Here is a 20,276-nt window from a genome sequence, read left to right as displayed (position 1 = left end):
TTTGTGTTTTTTTTAATGTGCTACTATTCAAACTGCACCCAATTATCTAAGCAATTAGAAGTCTTCTCCTTTCGTTTAAGGCTGAAGTATGTACCTATCATTTTTAAAGAAAGCCGTCGGGACTTCCCTGGTGGCGCAGTGGTTAAGAATCTGCCTGCCAATGCAGGGGACACAGGTTTGAGCCCTGGTCCAGGAAGATCCCACATGCCGTGGAGCAGCTAAGCCATGCGCCACAGCTACTGAGACTGCGCTCTAGAGACCACGAGCAACAACTGCTGAAGCCCGCTCGCCTAGAGCCCGTGCTCCGCAGCAAGAGAAGCCACCGCAATGAGAAGCCCGTGCACCACAACAAAGAGTAGCCCCCACTCGCCGCAGCTAGAGAAAGCCCCGCGCAGCAACGAAGACCCAATGCAGCCAAAAATAAATAAATAAATATTTTTAAAAATAGAAAGCTGTAAAAATGAGTTAGGGCATTATTTGGGATTAAAGTGTGAGTAGTACTGAGAATGCCACCAGGTGTATGACCTGTTGAGTAGATCGGCTGCTTGTCTTTTGAGGGGCAAAGTAAAATACCAAAAACTTTTTTAAATTTTGAAATATTTCAAATAATTTAAAAGGTACAGAAGATAGCATAGTGAGAACCTTCTACCTATCACCAGCCTTAAGAATTACAATTCAGGGCTTCTCTGGTGGCGCAGTGGTTGAAAATCTGCCTGCTAATGCAGGGGACACGGGTTCGAGCCCTGGTCTGGGGAGATCCCACATGCTGCGGAGCAGCTAGGCCCGTGAGCCACAACTACTGAGCCTGCACATCTGGAGCCTGTGCTCCGCAACAAGAGAGGCTGCGATAGTGAGAGGCCCGCGCACCGCAAGGAAGAGTGGCCCCTGCTTGCCACAACTAGAGAAAGCCCTCGCACAGAAACGAAGACCCAACACAGCAAAAATAAATAAATAAATTAATAAACTCCTACCCCCAACATCTTCAAAAAAAAGAATTACAATTCAGTTGAACCCCCCTGTATACCTTTCCTTGAGCCATTTCCTCACTTCCCCAGGCAAATTCCTATCTCCCTCTTTGCACAAACTTTTCCCAACAGTGGATCTGCCCTTTCCCTAGACCTATGTAGATTTGTTTCTTTATGCAAAGTTCACCACAGTGACCTTTTCCGTTTCAGTTCTATTACGTATTTTTTCAGTCCCTGCCCATTTTTATTTATTTATCTATTTATGTACTTATTTATGTATTCATTAATTTATATTTTTGGCTGCATCAGGTCTTAGTTGCGGCACGTGGGATCTTTTGTCATGGCGCTCAGGCTTCTCTCTAGTTGTGGCGTGCGGGCTCCAGAGCGCGTGGGCTGTGTAGTTTGCGGCACGCGGGCTCTCTAGTTCAGGTGCATGGGCTCAGTAGTTGTGGTGTGAGGGCTCGGTTGCCCCACGGCATGTGGAATCTTAGTTCCCCGACCAGGGATCAAACCTGCATCCCCTGCATTGGAAGGTGGATTCGTTACCACTGGACCACCAGGGAAGTCTCTCTATTGCATATTGTGTAAAACAGTAAGAGCAGTCTCACGAGGGGAGTTGAAAATAAGATTTGTATACATGAGGTAGAAATCTACCTTAAAATCTAGGCAAAGTAAAGACTTCACTGCACTATATGCAGAACAGATTGGCAAAGTAGATGTGAGAGTAACCTAATGAAATAATCATTTTAGGAAGATTAGTCTGGTAGCAGCAGTGTGGAGCAGTGGTCTGAAAGGAAGTGTGAGTTGCTAACTCATTTTGACTGGCTTTTTTCCCTTCTAATTACCCTATGTTAGTGAGATTTTGTTCTGCTTCCAAACACTTTGCTATTTTGCAGGAAGAGAAAGGAGATGGTGGCAAAATGCTTAATTATGAGTGTTTCTGGTTTTCAGGCTTTGGGGGATTGCTCTTGCCCCCTTTTAGAATCTGTTGACAGTGAAGTGAATACGTAGTGGTTGGTAGTTCTCTACTTTCAGTATTGTAATTTTTCCACCGCCCAGTGCCAGAGATGCAAGTCAAGCTGCCTCACCATTTTCTCTGGGCTGTTGCAGCCCTCTGCTGGTCTATGGAAGTTGCACATTTAGAGCCCTGTAGGGCTAGAAAGAGGTCAGTAAACCCAGCAACTCATTTTTAGAATCTTAGAACCTTAGAAGTCATTTATGTCAACTCCCCATTGCAGATTAGTATTTTATATGTCGACCTTTACATCTGGAAATGAATGTATATACAAATATATTTACATACTGAGGGCAAATAGATCATTGTAAACCCAGCTGCCTGTATTACTTTCTTTAAAAATTCTAAATGCATTGTTAGAACGTGATCCTTTATGGTCCACTGTTTGACAGTGCCAAAAAAATCTTTTTACCACTAATCTCTTTTGTAAATATTATCTAATGAAATAATGAGAATTTTATTTTTTAAAAATTTGAGGTATTGTTTAGTCATTACTATTGGAAGATAAATACAACAGATAAATGCTAATTGTTTCTTTTAAATTATTTTCAAAGCATTTTTACTTCTTGTTGCTGATGTCATTGTAGCCTCCTTGCTGTTGCTGACTATTCCTTCCCACCTCACAGTCTGGTCGTTATAATTGAAGTGGTCTCCGTGTCTCTCCTGTAATTCCTCTTTAGTCTGTCTTCCAGAGTTTCACCAATGGCACTTTTTTTTCCCCCCATAGCACCTTTTTAAACATGCTGGTTGAATTGTGTCACTGCCTTTTTTTAAAGCCTTAAATTGCTTTTGTCATCATAAAGATCAAACAACACAATGACAAGGTGCTTCATGTTGCTCCCTTCCTCCTCTTTAGCCTCATTTTCTACCCTATTGTGTTTCAGTTTTTGCTATCCCTTCAATGTGGTCTGCTATCTTGCGTGGGCGTGTATAATTTCTTGGTCTGGAATACAATCATCATTTTCTTGCGGGAAAATGTTATGGAATAGCTGCCAGAAAACATTGTGCTAAAAATCAACCATGGCTTACTTTGGGAAGGTACGATATAGCAAGCATGAACCCTTGGTTGTTTATATTTCAAGCAGTTTGGCTGCCTAAATGTTACTCTATTTTATACTGTTGGTTTACCTTTGTGGAATTTTGAAGGTAATACACGCATAGAGCTAAACCAAATCGACTATTTACAGTGCATTTACTTGGTATAGTCTTCTAAATTAACTGCCATGCTCAGCTTTCTGAAGGAGATAATATATAGCAACACCAACCCGAAGTGCAGCCTATATTTACTGGATTGAGCTTCTGTCCTGAATCTTTTGCTTCCTTTCCTATTCTGATGGCTGGGTTAGAAAACATAAAACACATGAAAGTACCTTTTACCTCTTTCCCTCTTCCTCTCTCTGAAGTAGTTCTCTCACCTGCCATCTCATTATTTTTTCCCCTTGGGTTCTAACCGGAACACTGTAGTTCTCCAGAGCAAACCAAGTGGAAGTCGACCTATTTTATTATTTTTAAAAATTTTATTTGTAGATTATACAAGAGGTACATGCTCATTATAAAAGTTAATATAGAACTGTATAGGGCTTCCCTGGTGATGCAGTGGTTAAGAATCTGCCTGCCAATGCAGAGGACACGTGTTCAAGCCCTGGTCTGGGAAGATCCCACATGCCACGGAGCAACTAAGCCCGTGAGCCACAACTGCTGAGCCTGCGCTCTAGAGCCCGCGAGCCACAGCTACTGAGCCTGCGTGATGCAACTACTGAAGCCCGCACGCCTAGAGCCTGTGCTCCGCAACAAGAGAAGCCACCGCAATGAGAAGCTTGTGCAACAAAACGAAGAGTAGCCCCCGCTCGCCACAACTAGAGAAAGCCTGCGTGCAGCAACGAAGACCCAACACAACCAAAAATAAAAATAAATAAATTTATTTTTTAAAAAGTTAATATAGAACTGTATAAAATAGACCATAAACATTCCTTAAGGACTTTAAAAAATATTGTCTTAAGGGCAGTGTTGAGGACAATTTATTTTAAAGGATGTGGATGTTTTCATCTTTTTCATGCTGTTGGTTAAATTTGTGATTTTGATGATACTAATTTCTTGGTCTGGAATACAGCCATATTATTCTTGTGGGGAAAATGTTATGGAATAGCTGCCAGAAAACATCGTGGTGAAAATCAACCATGCCTTACTTTGGGAAGGTATGATAAAGCAAGCACAAACCCTTTTCATAGACTGAATTCTCACTTGAATTGTTTAAGTAGTTGAGGTGTTAGGGAGGTACAGTTAATATCCCAGAAGCATGACCATTTACCGTGAGGCCTTTTCCGTTATTTTTTAAGACCACTTTTTAAGTGTGAGGGAATTAAGCTTTTGGTCTTTGTGCAAGTAGGAAATGTTTAGTATTTATGTCTAATGGTTTACTTTTTTTGCATGGGGGAACACAGCAATAAGGATGTCATTGTTTAGTACTTTAAGCTATCATTTTTGTATTCATAGAAAAATAGAATGGAGTGAAATTGTTCTAAATATCTTATTCTGGAATCATAATTTTGGAAAAATAGGAGATCTTCAATGTTATCTAGCCTAACTTTACTTTCAAGAAGAAACAGATACTGAGAAGTGATGAAGGTCAACCAAAAAGTCAGTGGTAGATCTCAGCATAGAATCTTGGACTTCAGGCTCCCGGATCAAATCACAGAGAAAATAATAGTCACTTTCCTAACTGAATGACTCTTTTTTTTTTTTAAAGGATGAGCTCCATGACCTTTATTTATTTATTATTTTTTAAAGTAACCATTTTATTTTATTTTGGCTGCACTGTGCTGCATGCAGGATCTTAGTTCCTCGACCAGGGATCGAACCCACGACCCCTGCTGTGGAAGTGCGGAGTCTTAACCACTGGACCACCAGGGAAGTCCCTACTGAATGACTCTTAAGGGTCATTGAATTCTGTTGCTGGTCCTTTAGTGGTTACCTTTTTTTCTCAAAACAATTTTGGAGGAAGCGTTTTTACCCTCAGCATAGCTGCAGCCCAGTGGAAGCTGGAGCAGGAAAAAAGTTAGCAATTTCCATTCCGTGCTTATGGTTCTAGCTTTACTTTCTTTAGGTAGGATCTAAAATTGCTGATAAATTTAGAGGGCAGCATTTGAATATTTTATATACACCAAGGACTATGTATGCTAAGATATTTTATTTACTTCTCATAGCCTTATTATTTGAGCATTACCATTTCATAATATAGATGAAATTAAGATTAAAAATTTAAAAGTAAAAATAAAATAAGAGATTAAGAAATTAAGTGCATGTTCTGGGGACTTCTGGACTATGAGGCAGACTGGGGATGCTCCCTTCGTTTTTAGTAATGTATACGGAAAGCTAGATAAAAATAAAATATTTAAAAAACACAGCTGAGCTTGAAAGCAAGAAAGAGGAATCTGCAGGTGCCTGAAATGGAAAAAGAACTCAAAGTCATAATAGGAAGCAGAAATTGAAGCCCTGTCCTATAAAGAAAATAGACAGATACCTTCTTAGTGTGTGAGCTTTAATGCAGCCCTGGAACCCACAGGCCCAGGAGTGGCAGGGAGCTGTGCCCAGACCAGGAAGGGTCTGAATTATTTATGAATGGGGCCCAAAGAAAAGTCTACCAGCCTAGGGTTATATTTCCTGGTGTGTCTTCTTCTTATCCTTTTATCATCAACCATTTTAGTAGCCTTTTTTGATCTCTTTTACAAAGTATGTTGCTGAATCTTATTTTTATCCAATCTCAGAGACTCGTATCTTTTTTTTTTTTTTTGCGGTACGCAGGCCTCTCACTGCTGTGGCCTCTCCCGTTGCGGAGCACAGGCTCCGGATGCGCAGGCTCAGCGGCCATGGCTCACGGGCCCAGCTGCTCAGCGGCATGTGGGATCCTCCCGGACTGGGGCACGAATCCGTGTCCCCTGCATCAGCAGGCGGACTCTCAACCACTGTGCCACCAGGGAAGCCCAGAGACTCGTATCTTTTAATAAATGAGTTTAATCCATTTTCATTTATTGTAATAAATTTATTATAACAACACAAATATTGGAAATTATTTACATTCTATTGACTATTTCTATTCATCTTCCACAGTTTCTTAATCTTATAAATATATTTAAAATATATTTTAAAATATATATGTTTTCTTTCCTCCAAACAAGAGAAGTACTGTAACCACTTTCTCACTTTCCTCTAGTCTCCTCCACCCCACCTCCTACCCCACAACGTCCCAGCAGCCATGTTGACGTTTTGTAGAATTTTATTTCTGGATTGTTAGGGGTATTCTTCAAGCATCCATCTGTCTGTCATTTTTGTTTTTGTATGAAATATTAGGTTTATTAGGTTATTTACTCACTCTGATTCCCATACATCACACAGTAGTTCTCATAGATTTATTTCAGTTATTTTTTGAGTGCCTACTTAAAAGCAATTTTCAAGCAGGGTGTTTGTATATATACATTCTAAGGCCTTTTTATGCCTGAAAATATCATTCGTTAACCCTCACTTTTATTTTTTTTTAATTTTTATTATTTTTTAACATCTTTATTGAACTCTCACTTTTAAATGATAGCTTAGTTTGATTAAAGATTTTTGGTTTGAAATTTTTTCCCTTAACATTTTGAAATGTTACTGCATTGTTGTCTTGCCTCTGATGTTGCTTTTCGTAACTTCTGATGTCACTTTGATTTCCTGGGTGTGTGACCTGCAGTTCCTCTCTAGAAGATTTTGAAATTTTTGTTTATCTTTTTTTAGTTTATAGTGTGTCTGGGTGTAGTTCCTTTCCTGTCTTGTTTGGCCCTTGAATTCATATTCACTGATTCATTCTTCCATTCAACAAATATTTATTGGAAGTCTACTGTGTGCCAGGTTGTATTCCACACACTTTAATCTGAGATCTTTGATCTTTCCTCAGTTCTGGAAAATTATTGGTAATTTTTTCAAATATCTTTTCTTCATTTTTTTTTTCTTCTGGGAATTCTATTATATGGATTCTGTTACTTCTAACATCTCTTCTTTAATATTTTCCTTTAAAAAAAAAATCCCTCTCTGATGCCTTCTGCAACTATCCTCTGCCTGATCTTCTAGCTCACTAACTCATTCTTTGGGTTTTTATTTCTATTATTTATGTAACCTGTAGAGTTGTTTATTTCAATCATTGTACTTTCATACTCTGTATTTCTTCTTGGTTCTATTTAATCTTTCTGCATATTATCAGTCTTCTCTTATTTCTTTGAGGATTTTAATTGGTTTAAAAATTTCTTCAGACGTCTGTTCCATTAATTCAGCTTCATATACTATAGATGGTTTAGTTTGAGTTGAGATTTTTTTCAGTGGGAAACCAACAAAAAAATTAAGCAGGTCAGTGGTAGCATCTGGTTTTTAGTTTTAAGAGACCTGATCACTTCTTGTAGAAGGGGTGTGTGTGTGTGTGTGTGTGTGTGTGTGTGTGTGTGTGTGTGTGTTTAAGAGAAGGAGGAAGGGAGGAGTAGGGTGGGAATGGAAGCAGGGAGATAATTTGCAGTTTTTGCACTAGCCTGTTCAAGTGATGGTGGTGGCTTGGGGTGGGTAGCAGCTGATGTGGAAAGACATGGATTTAATTTGAGATATGCTTTAGAGATGGAGTCAACATTTCTGAATTTTTGGCTTAAGTGATGGATGGAGGGTGGTGCCATTTACTGAAATGGAGAAGATGGGTAGGTGAGGAAGTTTGACAGAAAATTAAGAATTCTCTATAGTATTACTTTGGTTTGGTATGCCTATTAGACATCCATGTGAAGATGTCAAGTAGGCAGTTGGTTATCCAAATACAGAGTTTTAAATGAGGACGAGAGGTATGGATTTGGAAGTGAGTAGCACTTCAGTGGTATTTAAAACCATGGGATTAGGTTATTTAGGGAGTGTGTTAGAGAGTAGAAAGGGATCCAGGATCAAGTCCTGAGATACTCCCAACATTTAGAGTTTCTGCAGAAGAGGAGAGGTCAAGAAAAAAGGATTTTTGCATAACTTTTACCATAAAAAGGTACTATACTTTGTTTAGCCAGATTTTTACAAATGAATATTTAGATTTTTTCTCCAGTGTTTTGGATACACGTAACATTTTAGTGGATGCCTTTGTATATTATGTTTGCATATTTGTATAGTACACCTGTAGGGCAAATACTAAAATTGAATTATCAGGACAAAAGTCTGTGCATTTGTATTTTAATAGTTTTGCCAGATTCTTCTCCAAAGAGGTTATCCCAGTTTCATCGCCATCAATAATGTATGAGTATTCTGATTTTCCTTAATCCTTGCCAACACAGCCTTAATCCTTGTCAGTCTTTGAAATGAAAAGTCATCCATTATTTTACAGTTTTAAAATTATGAGTGAATTTGAATACTTCTACATGTTTACTCAACGTTTGCATTTCTTGTTCTTTGAACTGCCTCAAGTCATCTTCTGCTTTTTTTATTGATTTGTTTTTAACTCTTTGACTGCTAGTTCTTTTTCATATGTGTTGCAAATGTTTTCACTTGTCATCTGATTCTCGTTTATGACACTTGCATTTCTAGTTTAAAATTTTTATTTAGGACTTCTAAAAAATGACTTTTAGCTATTATATTATGTTTTAGGAAGATTTACCCTATTTAAAAATTTTTTTAGTATTTCTGTAATTCGATTTTTATGTTTATTTCTTTTACCCAGATGCCAACATTTTTTTTTTTTTTTTTTTTGCGGTATGCGGGCCTCTCACTGTTGTGGCCTCCCCCGTCGCGGAGCACAGGCTCCGGACGCGCAGGCTCCGGACGCGCAGGCTCAGCGGCCATGGCTCACGGGCCCAGCCGCTCCGCGGCATATGGGATCCTCCCAGACCGGGGCACGAACCCGTATCCCCTGCATCGGCAGGCGGACTCTCAACCACTTGCGCCACCAGGGAGGCCCCAGATGCCAACATTTTTAACTTGTCAAATCTAAAACTTGTTTGGTGAGAACTGGCAAGATAATATTGAAAAAGAAAAATGAAAGACAGAGTAGTGAAACAGACTAGAAAGCACAGAAACAGATTTGTGTATATAAAGGGATAAGATAGTTATTAAAAACTAGCATTACAGGGACTTCCCTGGTGGTCCAGTGGCTAAGACTCCATGCTCTCAATGTAGGGGGCCTGAGGTCGATCCCTGATAAGGGAACTAGATCCTTCATGCCACAACTGAAGATCCCGCCTGCTGCAGCGAGGATCCCGTGTGCTGCAACTAAGACCCAGCACAGCCAAAATAAATTAAGAACAACAACAACAAAAGAACCTGTATAGCACAGGGAACTCTACTCAATACTCTGTAATGGCCTATATGGGAAAAGAATCTAAAAAAAAAAAAAAAGATTGGATATATGTATATGTATAAGTGATTCACTCTGCTGTACACCTGAAACTAACACAACATTGTAAATCAACTATACTCCAATAAAATTTTTGGAAGAAAAACACTAACGTTACAGATAGATAGGAAGAGTTAAATGTTAAAAAAGGAATTAAAGGGGGCTTCCCTGATGGCGCATGGTTGAGAGTCCGCCTGCTGATGCAGGGGACACGGGTTTGTGCCCTGGTCCTGGGAGATACCACATGCCGCGGAGCGGCTGGGCCCGTGAGCCATGGCTGCTGAGCCTGCGCGTCCGGAGCCTGTGCTCCACAGCGGGAGAGGCCACAACAGTGAGAGGCCCGTGTATCGCAAAAAAAAAAAAAAAGGGAATAAAAGTGAATATATTTTCTGATATTGGAGTTGAGATAGTGTAAGCCTAAAAGAAGAAAGGATTCATAAAGAAAATGCAGGCATAAAATGTATACTTGATTGTACATTGTACATTTTATTTATTTTTAATTTTTTTAAATTAACTCTTTACTTATTTATTTTTGGCTGCATTGGGTTTTTGTTGCTGTGCACAGGCTTTCTCTAGTTGCAGCAAGCGGGGGCTACTCTTCATTGTGGTGCACAGGCTTCTCATTGCAGTGGTTTCTCTTGTTGCAGAGCATGGGCTCTAGGCGCATGGGCTTCAGTAGTTGTGGCACGTGGGCTCTGTATTTGTGGCTCGCAGTCTCAAGTGCAGGCTTGGTAGTTGCGGCACATGGCATTAGTTGCTCTGTGGCATGTAGGATCTTCCCGGACCAAGGATTGAACCCATGTCCCCTGCATTGGCAGGCAGATTCTTAACCACTGCGCCATCAGGGAAGTCCCTGTACATTTTAAAAAGTGGTGTTTATTTCCCCTCTGAGGTATTGTGATTCAGTAGCTCTAAAGATGAAGCTAGAGTCTGTATCTTTAAAAAAGTGTTCTGCTCTGCTTCTGATAATCAAGCAAGTTTGAATTACCAAGTGGCATGAGCCTAAAAGAACAGCATATTTTGAGTAAATTGAAATGTTGTAGAAGGAGTAATGTCAGTCAAGGAGCACCTCGTCAAAGTTACAAATAATGCCAACACAGATTGATCATCTTTAATTTAAAAGCCAACTTAGGGTTGAAGTGAGGGAAAGAAAGCATTTTATGAACTCAGTTTGTTACATCTGTGTTATATTTCAGGTAAATTTTAATGTGTTTTTAATCTGTATAGTCTGTATTTATCCATTACCAAGTTTTGGTGTCAGTGACTTTGTTCTGCTTGTTTTCTCTTGGGGGTTTTGTTTTGTTTTGTTTTCTGATTTTTTTTTTTAACTTATGCTTATTTTAGCTCAGTCGTAGGAAAGTTATCTCTCTTCCTGCCCCTACTACCGTGGTAAAAATGCATTCTTAAAGGAGGAGTACTCATTGCCAAGTAACTCCAGAGCTGTGGTAAAGCCGAGTATATCTGATCGCTTAGTTGGGAAAGACTTGTTGGCACACTTGGAGTTTGATCCCTTCTTGTAGATGGAAGCGAAAGACAAAAACTTAGTGGATTGCGATCCCCCTATGAAAAATTTTCAAGTCAGACTTATAGTTGGAAGATAGAGTGACTAGAGCAAACAGAATAAAGTAGTGTTTAAAGCATTGATCATGAGGGTCTAGTGCTCACTGAAGGCTGAAAGGCTATGAAGTGATCTCAAAATACAGACTTTTCTTTAATTCTTAGAGGAACATTTCTATAGATTTTTACCATAGCATATAGCTTCTTAAATTCTGTTACCTGTTTCTGTTCTCCAAAGTTCTCCTCCAGCTGTACTGCCAACTAGAGGTGTTTTTTTCTCTCATTCCTGTCTTGCCTATAGTCTACCAAATCTTCTCTCTCTTCTTTTTTTCCCTTAACCCTCCTTCCTTTTGACATGTTGGGTAGTTTTTCTCCACAGACATGGTCCCAAGGTTTATTTCGAGTAGCTTTTCAAAGTATCTTAACAAAGTTTGGCCTCTTCCTATGGGTGATTTTGTACTCTCTGCTAAGAAGAAAAAATTTTCTCCAAATCATTAGCCTTAGAATAACGGGCAATTCATAAATAAAAAAGAGCAACTTGTTAATGTTTACTGAAGAGTCAAGTTAGTTACTATACTAAGAAGCCTGACTTGCAAGCAAAACTTGGCATCATTGCAGTTACCTCAGCTTTCAAGAAGGTTGCTTATCTGTGTGTATCACCATTCTTATCTTGCGTTAGTTGTGTTTGAGTCTGCTGTTTTTTGTTAAATTTGTTATACTTGTTTGGTTAAACTTTATGTTGTGAGTCGTGATGTACATTTTATCAGCAGTAGTATTTGGCAGATTTCCAATAACTGAACTTATTGGGCATGCATGCATTGTGTCCCCCCAAAATGAATGGTTCATTGTTTCTCAGAAATGAATTGGTCAGACTTCTTTTGCTAAAGCAAATGCATGTATAATCCAAGAGAATTTGCTTGTAGAACGATTTGGTTTTTGTACTAGAAAGAAGAATTTGATAAGGTAAATGGATGGTGAGATCTTTTTCACTGCCTTACACAGGTCAAGAGATTTGGGATACAGTAGTTTTCTTCCAGTTGTATGTTTACTCCTTGCCCCAGCATCAAAAGCAGTTTCTAGAGGTCTCAGGGAAGGAGGCTTTAAAAATCAGTTTAGAAAATACTGTTTAAAGTTGTATTTAAATGTAAAGAATTGGGTAAAACTTAAATTATTTTCTACTTATCTAAAAGAGGGACAGATATTAACTACAATTTCTAAGCTTCTGTTGAGACTATTTCAAACTTAAAAACATACAGAAGGCAATAACTAAGAAAAAGTTTTTCTGTCTAGATTAGAGGAGAAAATAGACTTCCAGAGAAGCCAGTATTAAATGTTATAATTCATAGGCAGTGACAAGAAACTAATAGTTGCTCTATAAACTTGCCATAAAAAATGGAAACAGATAAATCTAAGAGAAGAAAGCTATGGAGTGTTTATGGCATAACTAACAGTCAGTAGAGGAACAAACTAAATAAATATGATAACGGTGTTTGAATGCTCTTTAGAATCCATTTCATTGTAAGTTAAGATAGTCTCCCAAAGAATTATCCTATGAAAAAAGGAAATGGTAGTAAAATGTTTTTTGTTTTTAATGAGACTATCAGGCTGCCTAATGTGCTTATTTTTAAATTAGATGGTACCCCACACACCCACATACGTGCACATTGTGTTTAATATGGTAGGGAAATCCCCTATTTTAAATTAGCCTAAGCAAATTCTTTTGAGATCTTTTATATCATTAAAAATGCTCCCTCGGGCTTCCCTGGTGGCGCAGTGGTTGGGAGTCCGCCTGCTGATGCAGGGGACACGGGTTCGTGCCCCGGTCTGGGAAGATCCCACTATGCCACGGAGCGGCTGGGCCCGTGAGCCATGGCCGCTGAGCCTGCGTGTCTGGAGCCTGTGCTCCGCAACGGGAGAGGCCACAGCAGTGAGAGGCCCGCATACCGCAAAAAAAAAAAAAAAAAAAAAAAGCTCCCTCATTTAATGTTTTTCAAGCTTTCCTAATGATACAAACCACTGGGCTATTTATTGAAAGTACAGCTTCTTGAGTCTGTTTCAGGCCTACTAAATGTGTAGCACTGTGGGAAAATTTTTATCATCGAGGACTTCTGGGGCCACTAACGTTTATTTGCTTGATAAGTTTACATCGTTATGGGTCTGATTTTTTTGACTAATAATCAAATGATGTGAGTTAACTGGTATTAAGTACAGATTCTGTGACCATTAGAGAGCTGTGAAATTTCTAAGTGTGTTTTTGAGAGTAGCATGCATGTAGGAAGGAGGAACAGTGGAAGACGACACTGAATATATAGATGGTTTAAGATAATGATATTAACCAACCAGAAGTATTCACCCATCCATTACTCCCCACTGTGAAAGAAATTTAGTAAGTTTTTGGTGTAATTTTGACTGAGTTTAAAAAGACACCTTGGGCTTCCCTGGTGGTGCAGTGGTTCAGAATCTGCCTGCCGATGCAGGGTACACTGGTTCAAGCCCTGGTCTGGGAAGATCCCACATGCCGCGGAGCAGCTAGGCCCATGAGCCACAACTACTGAGCTTGCGCGTCTGGAGCCTGTGCTCCGCAACAAGAGAGGCCACGATAGTGAGAGGCCCGTGCACCGCGATGAAGAGTGGCCGCCGCTCGCCACAACTGGAGAAAGCCCTCACACAGAAACGAAGACCCAGCATAGCCAAAAATAAATAAATAAACAAACCAATGAACCGACATTTAAAAAAAAAAAAGACACCTTGGTTCTTTTTTTTACATCTTTATTGGAGTATAATTGCTTTACAATGGTGTGCTAGTTTCTGCTTTATAACAAAGTGAATCAGTTATACATATACATATGTTCCCATATATCTTCCCTCTTGCGTCTCCCTCCCTCCCACCCTCCCTATCCCACCCCTCTAGGTGGACACAAAGCACCGAGCTGATCTCCCTGTGCTATGCAGCTGCTTCCCCTTAGCTATCTACTTTACATGTGGTATACACTAGAGGTTTTTTTGTTGTTGTTGTTGTTGCGGTACGTGGGCCCCTCACCACTATGGCCTCTCCCGTTGTGGAGCACAGGCTCCGGACGCGCAAGCTCAGCAGCCATGGCTCACGGGCCCAGCCGCTCCGTGGCATGTGGGATCTTCCCGGACCAAGGCACGAACCCGTGTCCCCTGCATCGGCAGGCGGACTCTCAACCACTGCACCACCAGGGAAGCCCTCCTCAGTATTTCTTTTTCTGCCTTCTGTTGGGTTATTTGTACATTTTCAAATATTCAAGTTTAATTTACCCAGTGTGATTTTGATCATCTCTTTGTGCGTTGATTGTTCGAAGGATTACAGTATATATCTTGGGCCCAGAACCTAATTATTTATTAAGTACTTTGTTGACTGAAGTAATATTTTAAAAATCCAGTTGTGAGTTTCGTTAGTGCTAAAATTCTCCAAGTACAGTTATTATTATTTTTAAAATTTTATTTATTTATTTATTTATGGCTGCGTTGGGTCTTTGTTGCTGCACCTAGGCTTTCTTTAGTTGCGGCGAGCCAGGGCTACTCTTTCTTGCGGTGCACAGGCTTCCCACTGCAGTGGGTTCTCTTGTTGTGGAGCACGGGCTCTAGGCACGCAGGCTCAGTAGTTGTGGCTCATGGTCTCTAGAGCGTAGGCTCAGTAGTTGTGGCCCACAGGTTTAGCTGCTCCACAGCATGTGGGATCTTCCCGGACCAGGGCTCAAACCCGTGTCCCCTGCATTGGCAGGAGGATTCTAAACCACTGTGCCACCAGGGAAGCCCCAAGTACAGTTATTGAAAAATAATACAAGCTTTTTAAACATACAGTCTATTAATATAATATTATTGCCACGTTTAATTTTCTCCAAAAATATTCATGACAGTTCTTCATTCACCAGTGACTTGTTTTGCCTGGTCTACAAAAGGAGATAACTGCTTCATCTTCACAGTCTCGCCTAGGTTAATGCCTGTTGTTATTATGCACCTTGGTTTTGCTTCTGAGTCAGAATTTTTCTCTTTATATATGACTTGTAACTCTAACTCTGTAAGCTTTGCATAGGGCCGGCTTTGAGGACAGTACCAAGTTTAAATGATTCCGTTTATATGGTAATAGTAGAAACAGTTAAATGACCCCAAGGGAAACTTTGCCTCTTCTGTGTAGTGTCAAAATGTTTCCTTTATTTCTTCAAGTTTGTTTCCTCCTCTATAAAATGTAAGATTTGAACTTATTTGAACTGTGGCAGGGTTTTTTTTGTGTTGCGGTATACTCTAATTTGGCTACATTCAGATTAATATAAACTAGTTTTAATAATTTATCAATTAACTCAGTTCATTTAAGGGTTTTTTGGTTTTGTTTCTATTGAAACCAAACAGATTTTAAAGCACCAGTAGAACAATTTGAAGAATATAGATTTTACTAATTTTCTGTTCAGGATGTCTGAGTTTTAATAATTCATATAGGTCCTAGAATATAGCTTACTTATATCTATGATACCCATTTATAGGAAATTTATAGTGTGAAGTAGTTAAAATTAGGCTTGTCAGTCATTGTGCTTCTTGTTGTGGCCCAGGTCCTGTTCCTGTTGGCCAGCAGCCTGTCTAGCCCAGTGCTGTGCAGTAGAGCTTCCTGTGGTCATAGAGTAGATAATAATAGTGCAGACTACACAGATGCACTATGTAGTGTGGTACCAACTTTAATTAATTTAACTTTCAACAACCATGTGTGACTAATAGGTCATCAGACAGCAACACAGGTCTAACCTCATGGCTACCCCTTTTATATGTAAAACCCACATTTTGGAATTTTTTCTGGATCTCTCAAGCAAAAACTTCTAAGAGAAAAAAAAAGCTTGTAAGAGGCTCTTTGACCTATTAAATCAGCTTGTAGAGGAGGAGACAGAAGACTAAACAAGTTGGAAAGAAAATGATATGTAAAGTGATAATTACAATATAGTATGATAAGGATTAAATCAGTGAATAGGTTGATAAAGTGACTGAATACCTGGGGGTTCAGTGAATGAAAATAAACCACTCTGGGGATTTTAAGTAGTAAGGGCTTAATTCAACTTAAAATAGAATTCGTTGTAAAATTACTGATCACACCTATCAAGTTCTTGGTTGAGTCTTTAGAAATAATTTCCAGACCAGTGCAGAACTACCAGAGAATCTGTTAGGAGCTCCTGCCACTGGAGCCATGCTGGGTGGGGTGACAAACACTTTGCCTCCACTTGGACTGCTGCTGGTTACCCAAAAAGCTGGAGGTTAGATACTAGTCTAGAGAAGATGGGAAGAAATATAAAAGTAGTTCTCTTTTCAGTGACAAGCTGAATGGACTTGAGCAAGAGAACTTTAATTAGAAGCTCAAATTGTTAAATGAAAACTTACTTTAGGCTAGGATAGCCTCTCTGAGAAAATGAATTATCTTATAGAGACATGGAAGAAACCAAATTGCACTAATCGTGGTGCATAAACTTTAAGTAGGTTTTATTGCATACGTATACAAATAACCCTTATATATCCATTCTTTGCAGATCCAGGATGAGAAGACTGATAAAAGAAGAAGCTAGTTGAACAGCTATAAGATGCCCAAATCTGGGTTCACAAAACCAGTTCAGAGTGAAAATTCTGACAGTGACAGCAATATGGTAGAAAAACCATATGGAAGAAAGGTATATGATTATGCTAAGTATTTGTTGACTCTTTGGAAATTGTGAAAAAGACTCCTGATTTAGTATTTTTATTTATTTATTAAAAAATTTTCTAATTATAACTTTTATTTATTTTGTTGTATTTTATTTTACTTTATTTTATTTTATCCACACCCATTGGCTGTGGGATCTTAGTTCCCCAACCAGGGATTGAACCTGGCCCTCGGCAGTGAACATTCAGAGTCCTAACCACTAGACCACCAGGGAATTCCCATGATTTCGTATTTTTTAGTAACTGCGCATAAAATAAAAAGCCGTATGGATGCCAGATCCTGGGAGTGAGATTGTTTTTCATTCCCTAAAATAACAAAATCACCAAGATCACACAGTTACTTGAGAAATGATCATGAGGCTGGGGATCCAAGACCTCACAATCATTTGTCATCTCTTCCCCCTGACCCCTGGTACTGAAACACACGTACACAGTAGCCGTTCACTTTTCCATGTCTATAACTTTGGATAAATTTACATAACTTTTCCAAATTCAGTATATCTCTCTGTAAAAGAGAACAACAGTACTTTATAGAATTGTGACAGTGAAATGACTTAAGTGTTATACTCAATACAATGCTTGGTATATAGTAAGTGCTCAATAAATGTTAACCGTTTTTGTTGTTTATTATTAGTCATTGCCAATGACCCATGATTCTGCCCTTTTACATCTATCCTTTTTCATTACTATTTAATTTAGACCCTCAAAACCTTTATTTAGACTTCTGTAGTTGTCTCCTAAGTGGTCTCACTATCCCTAGTCTCTGCTTTATCTAGTTAGTTTTACACATTACCTTTGAATTTTTCTTTCTTTGGATTTTTCTTTTTTTTCTTTTAAGTTCTTTTCTTCCTATAAGCCATTTTCTTGTTGAAGGACATCTGAAATGTTTCCAGTTTTTGGCTAATATGAATAAAGAGTCTGAACATTCATGTAGAACCTTTTTTGAACAGCTTTATTGAGGTGTAATTTATATACCATAAAATTCACCCACTTAGTGTAAAATTCAGGGATTTTTAGTAAGTTTATAGAGTTGTGCAACCATCATCACAATACAGTTTAGGCCATTTCCATCATTGTTAAAAGATCCTTATGCCCATTTGCAGTGTGTCCCTGTTCCCACCCCAAAGTCCAAGCAACCCCAAATCTGCTTTCAAAATCAGAACACGTAAGTTTTCAACTTTGTTCTTTTCAGAAATTCTTTTGGCTATTAAGGGTCATTTGCATTTCCATATAAATTTTGGGATTAGCTTGTCAGTTTCCACAAAAAAAAAAAGCCTGCTAAAATTTTTATAGGGATTTTATTGAATCAGTAGATCACTTTGAGTAGTATGTCATCTTAACGTGTCTTCCAGTCCATCACCACAGAATCTCTCTCCATTTATTTAGATTTTCAATTTCCCTGACCAATGCTTTGTAGTTTTCAGTGTACAAATCTTGCACTTTTATTGTTAAATTATTAATATTTTATTCTTTCGGATGCCATTATAGATAATTTCATTTAGGATTTTTCACTGCTGGTATATAGAAATGCAAATATTTTTGTATACTGATCTTATATCCTGTGACCTTACTGAATTCATTTATTCTAAAAGTTTGTCGATTCCTTAGGATTTTCTACATATGGGATTATGTCATCTGCTTATAGACATAATTTAACTTCTTTTCCAGTATGAATACTTTTATTTCCTTTTCTTGCCTGATTGCACTGACAGTCTTTGTTTTTGATTACAGTGTTTAATCCACTCACATTTCATGTAATTATTGATAAGGTTAGGTTTATATCTGCCATTTTGCTCTTTGTTCTTATGTTTCAGGTCTTTTTTTCCTCTCCCGTCTTTGCTGCCTTTTTTTAAAAACTATTTTTCAGTGTACTATTTAAATTTCTATGATTTTTTTAAACTATGTTTCTTAAATTACATTCTTAAAATGTTGATCTAGGGATTATAATGTGCATGCTAATTACTACAGGTTAATATTGACTTAAATCCAGTATAATACAGCAACTTTGTTCCAGTATAGCTCCATTACCTTCCCTTCCTTTGTGTTCTCTGTGTAGTATAGGTTATATCTACATTTGTTATTAACTCAACAACAGAATGTCACAATTATCATTTTATAGTCTTATTTTTTAAAGAAATAAGAGAATTAAAGAGAAATATATATTTTTACAGTTCTTTGTTTTTACCTACAAATTTACCAATTTTGGCACTTTTAATTTCTTCCTATGAATTCAGGTTACTGTCTAGTGTCATTTCCTTACAGTCTATAAGAATTTTCCTTAGTATTTACTGTAAGACGGATCTTCAGCTGTGATTTCTCTCAGTGTTCATTGATCTAAGAATATCTTGATTTTGCCATTTTTAAAAAACAGGTTTTTTGAGATATAATTCACATACCATACAATTTACTCATTTAAAATGTAAAATTCAGTAGTTTTTAGTATATTTACAGAGTTGTGCAATCACCACCTCTGTCAATTTTAGGACATTTTCACATGAAAAAGAAGCCCTATGTACCCATTAGCAGTCACTCCCCATTCTGTCCCCAAACCCCACAGCCCTAGATAGCAAATAAATCTACTTTCTGTCTCTATAGATTTTCCTATTCTGGATATTTCATATAAATGGAATTCTACAGTATGTGGTCATTCATGACTGTTTGCCTTTATTTTGTTGGATATAGAATTCTTACTTGACTTTTCCTTTTAGTAGATTGTCATCCCACTTCTTTCTTGCTTTAAGTGTTTCTGATGAGAAGTCAGCCGTTAATTGTGATGAATTTTTTTTGTTGTTGCTCTTTTCTCTTTTGTTTGACTGTAATGTGTTTAGGATCCCTTTGCAGTTATTCCACCTGGGGTTTTTTGAGTTAATTGGATCTGTAGATTAATGGTTTTCATGAAATTTGGGGTGTTGAATTTACTGATTTTTTTTGGTTTGTTTTTGTCATCTCACATCTGCTGTTGAACATACCTAATACATTTTCAGTCACTTTACTTTTCAAATCCAGTATTTCTTTGTAATTGTTCTTTATTCATATTCTCTGTTTAAGTCATTGTTGTCATACTTTAATTCTTTAAACATTGTTTTCTTCCTCCCTCCCTCCCTTCCTTCCTCTTTATAGACTTTGCCAAACCTATCTTGGCCTACTCAGAGAAGTTTCCCTTGAATACTTTTTTCCTTGCTTTCCCAGCTGCCATAATTTTTATTGAAAACTGGACAGTTTAGGTCATAATATTATAGCAGCTCTGGATTCTCATTATTTCCCACCTAAGAGTTGTAACTGTTGCTAGTTTTTTGTTTGTTTGCTTTTAGTAAAATGTCAGGTTTTGCAGTGTTTGTTACTTTGTCACAACCACTGGTGTCTAGGTTTTTGGGGGTTTTGTTTGTTTGTTTAGACTTGCTTTCTAGGGGTTGCCCCATACCTACGTGGATTAGTTAGCAACCATCAGTTGGTCAGGCGTTGTGCTCAGATGTGAGCCAGTAAGCCTTACCATGAGCCAGTAAGGCTTCCACCTTCCACTGATAGATATACATGTGTGTTGGGGAGTGTGCTCAATGTTCAGGCATTTTTCAGGTAAGCCCTAGCATTTACTTTCTGTCGGGCTCACCCAGGAGTTCCCTCATGTGTGCAGGCTCCTCGTTGATTAAGGATGGTGTAGAGAGCTTGG

The 20,276-nt window shown here is 38.4% G+C and overlaps 1 protein-coding gene across 4 annotated transcripts in view; it reads left to right on the top strand.

Annotated features, from left to right (window-relative positions):
* The window catches only part of ANKRD12 (ankyrin repeat domain 12), a 109,917-nt gene that overhangs the window by 8,000 nt on the left and 81,641 nt on the right, over window positions 1–20,276 (top strand). For all 4 annotated transcript variants that reach the window (XM_060118423.1, XM_060118426.1, XM_060118424.1 and 1 more), the window contains exon 2: window positions 16,441–16,578. In XM_060118423.1, coding sequence (XP_059974406.1) covers window positions 16,492–16,578 — 87 coding nt within the window. In that variant the 5' untranslated portion in view covers window positions 16,441–16,491. The remainder of the gene's footprint in view (window positions 1–16,440; window positions 16,579–20,276) is intronic.

This window comes from Mesoplodon densirostris, chromosome 15 (genome assembly GCF_025265405.1).
Source record: "Mesoplodon densirostris isolate mMesDen1 chromosome 15, mMesDen1 primary haplotype, whole genome shotgun sequence".
In the NCBI taxonomy this organism is placed as follows: Eukaryota; Metazoa; Chordata; class Mammalia; order Artiodactyla; family Ziphiidae; genus Mesoplodon; species Mesoplodon densirostris.
Note: the sequence above shows the minus strand (reverse complement) of the source record. Positions and strands in the feature narration are given on the sequence as shown.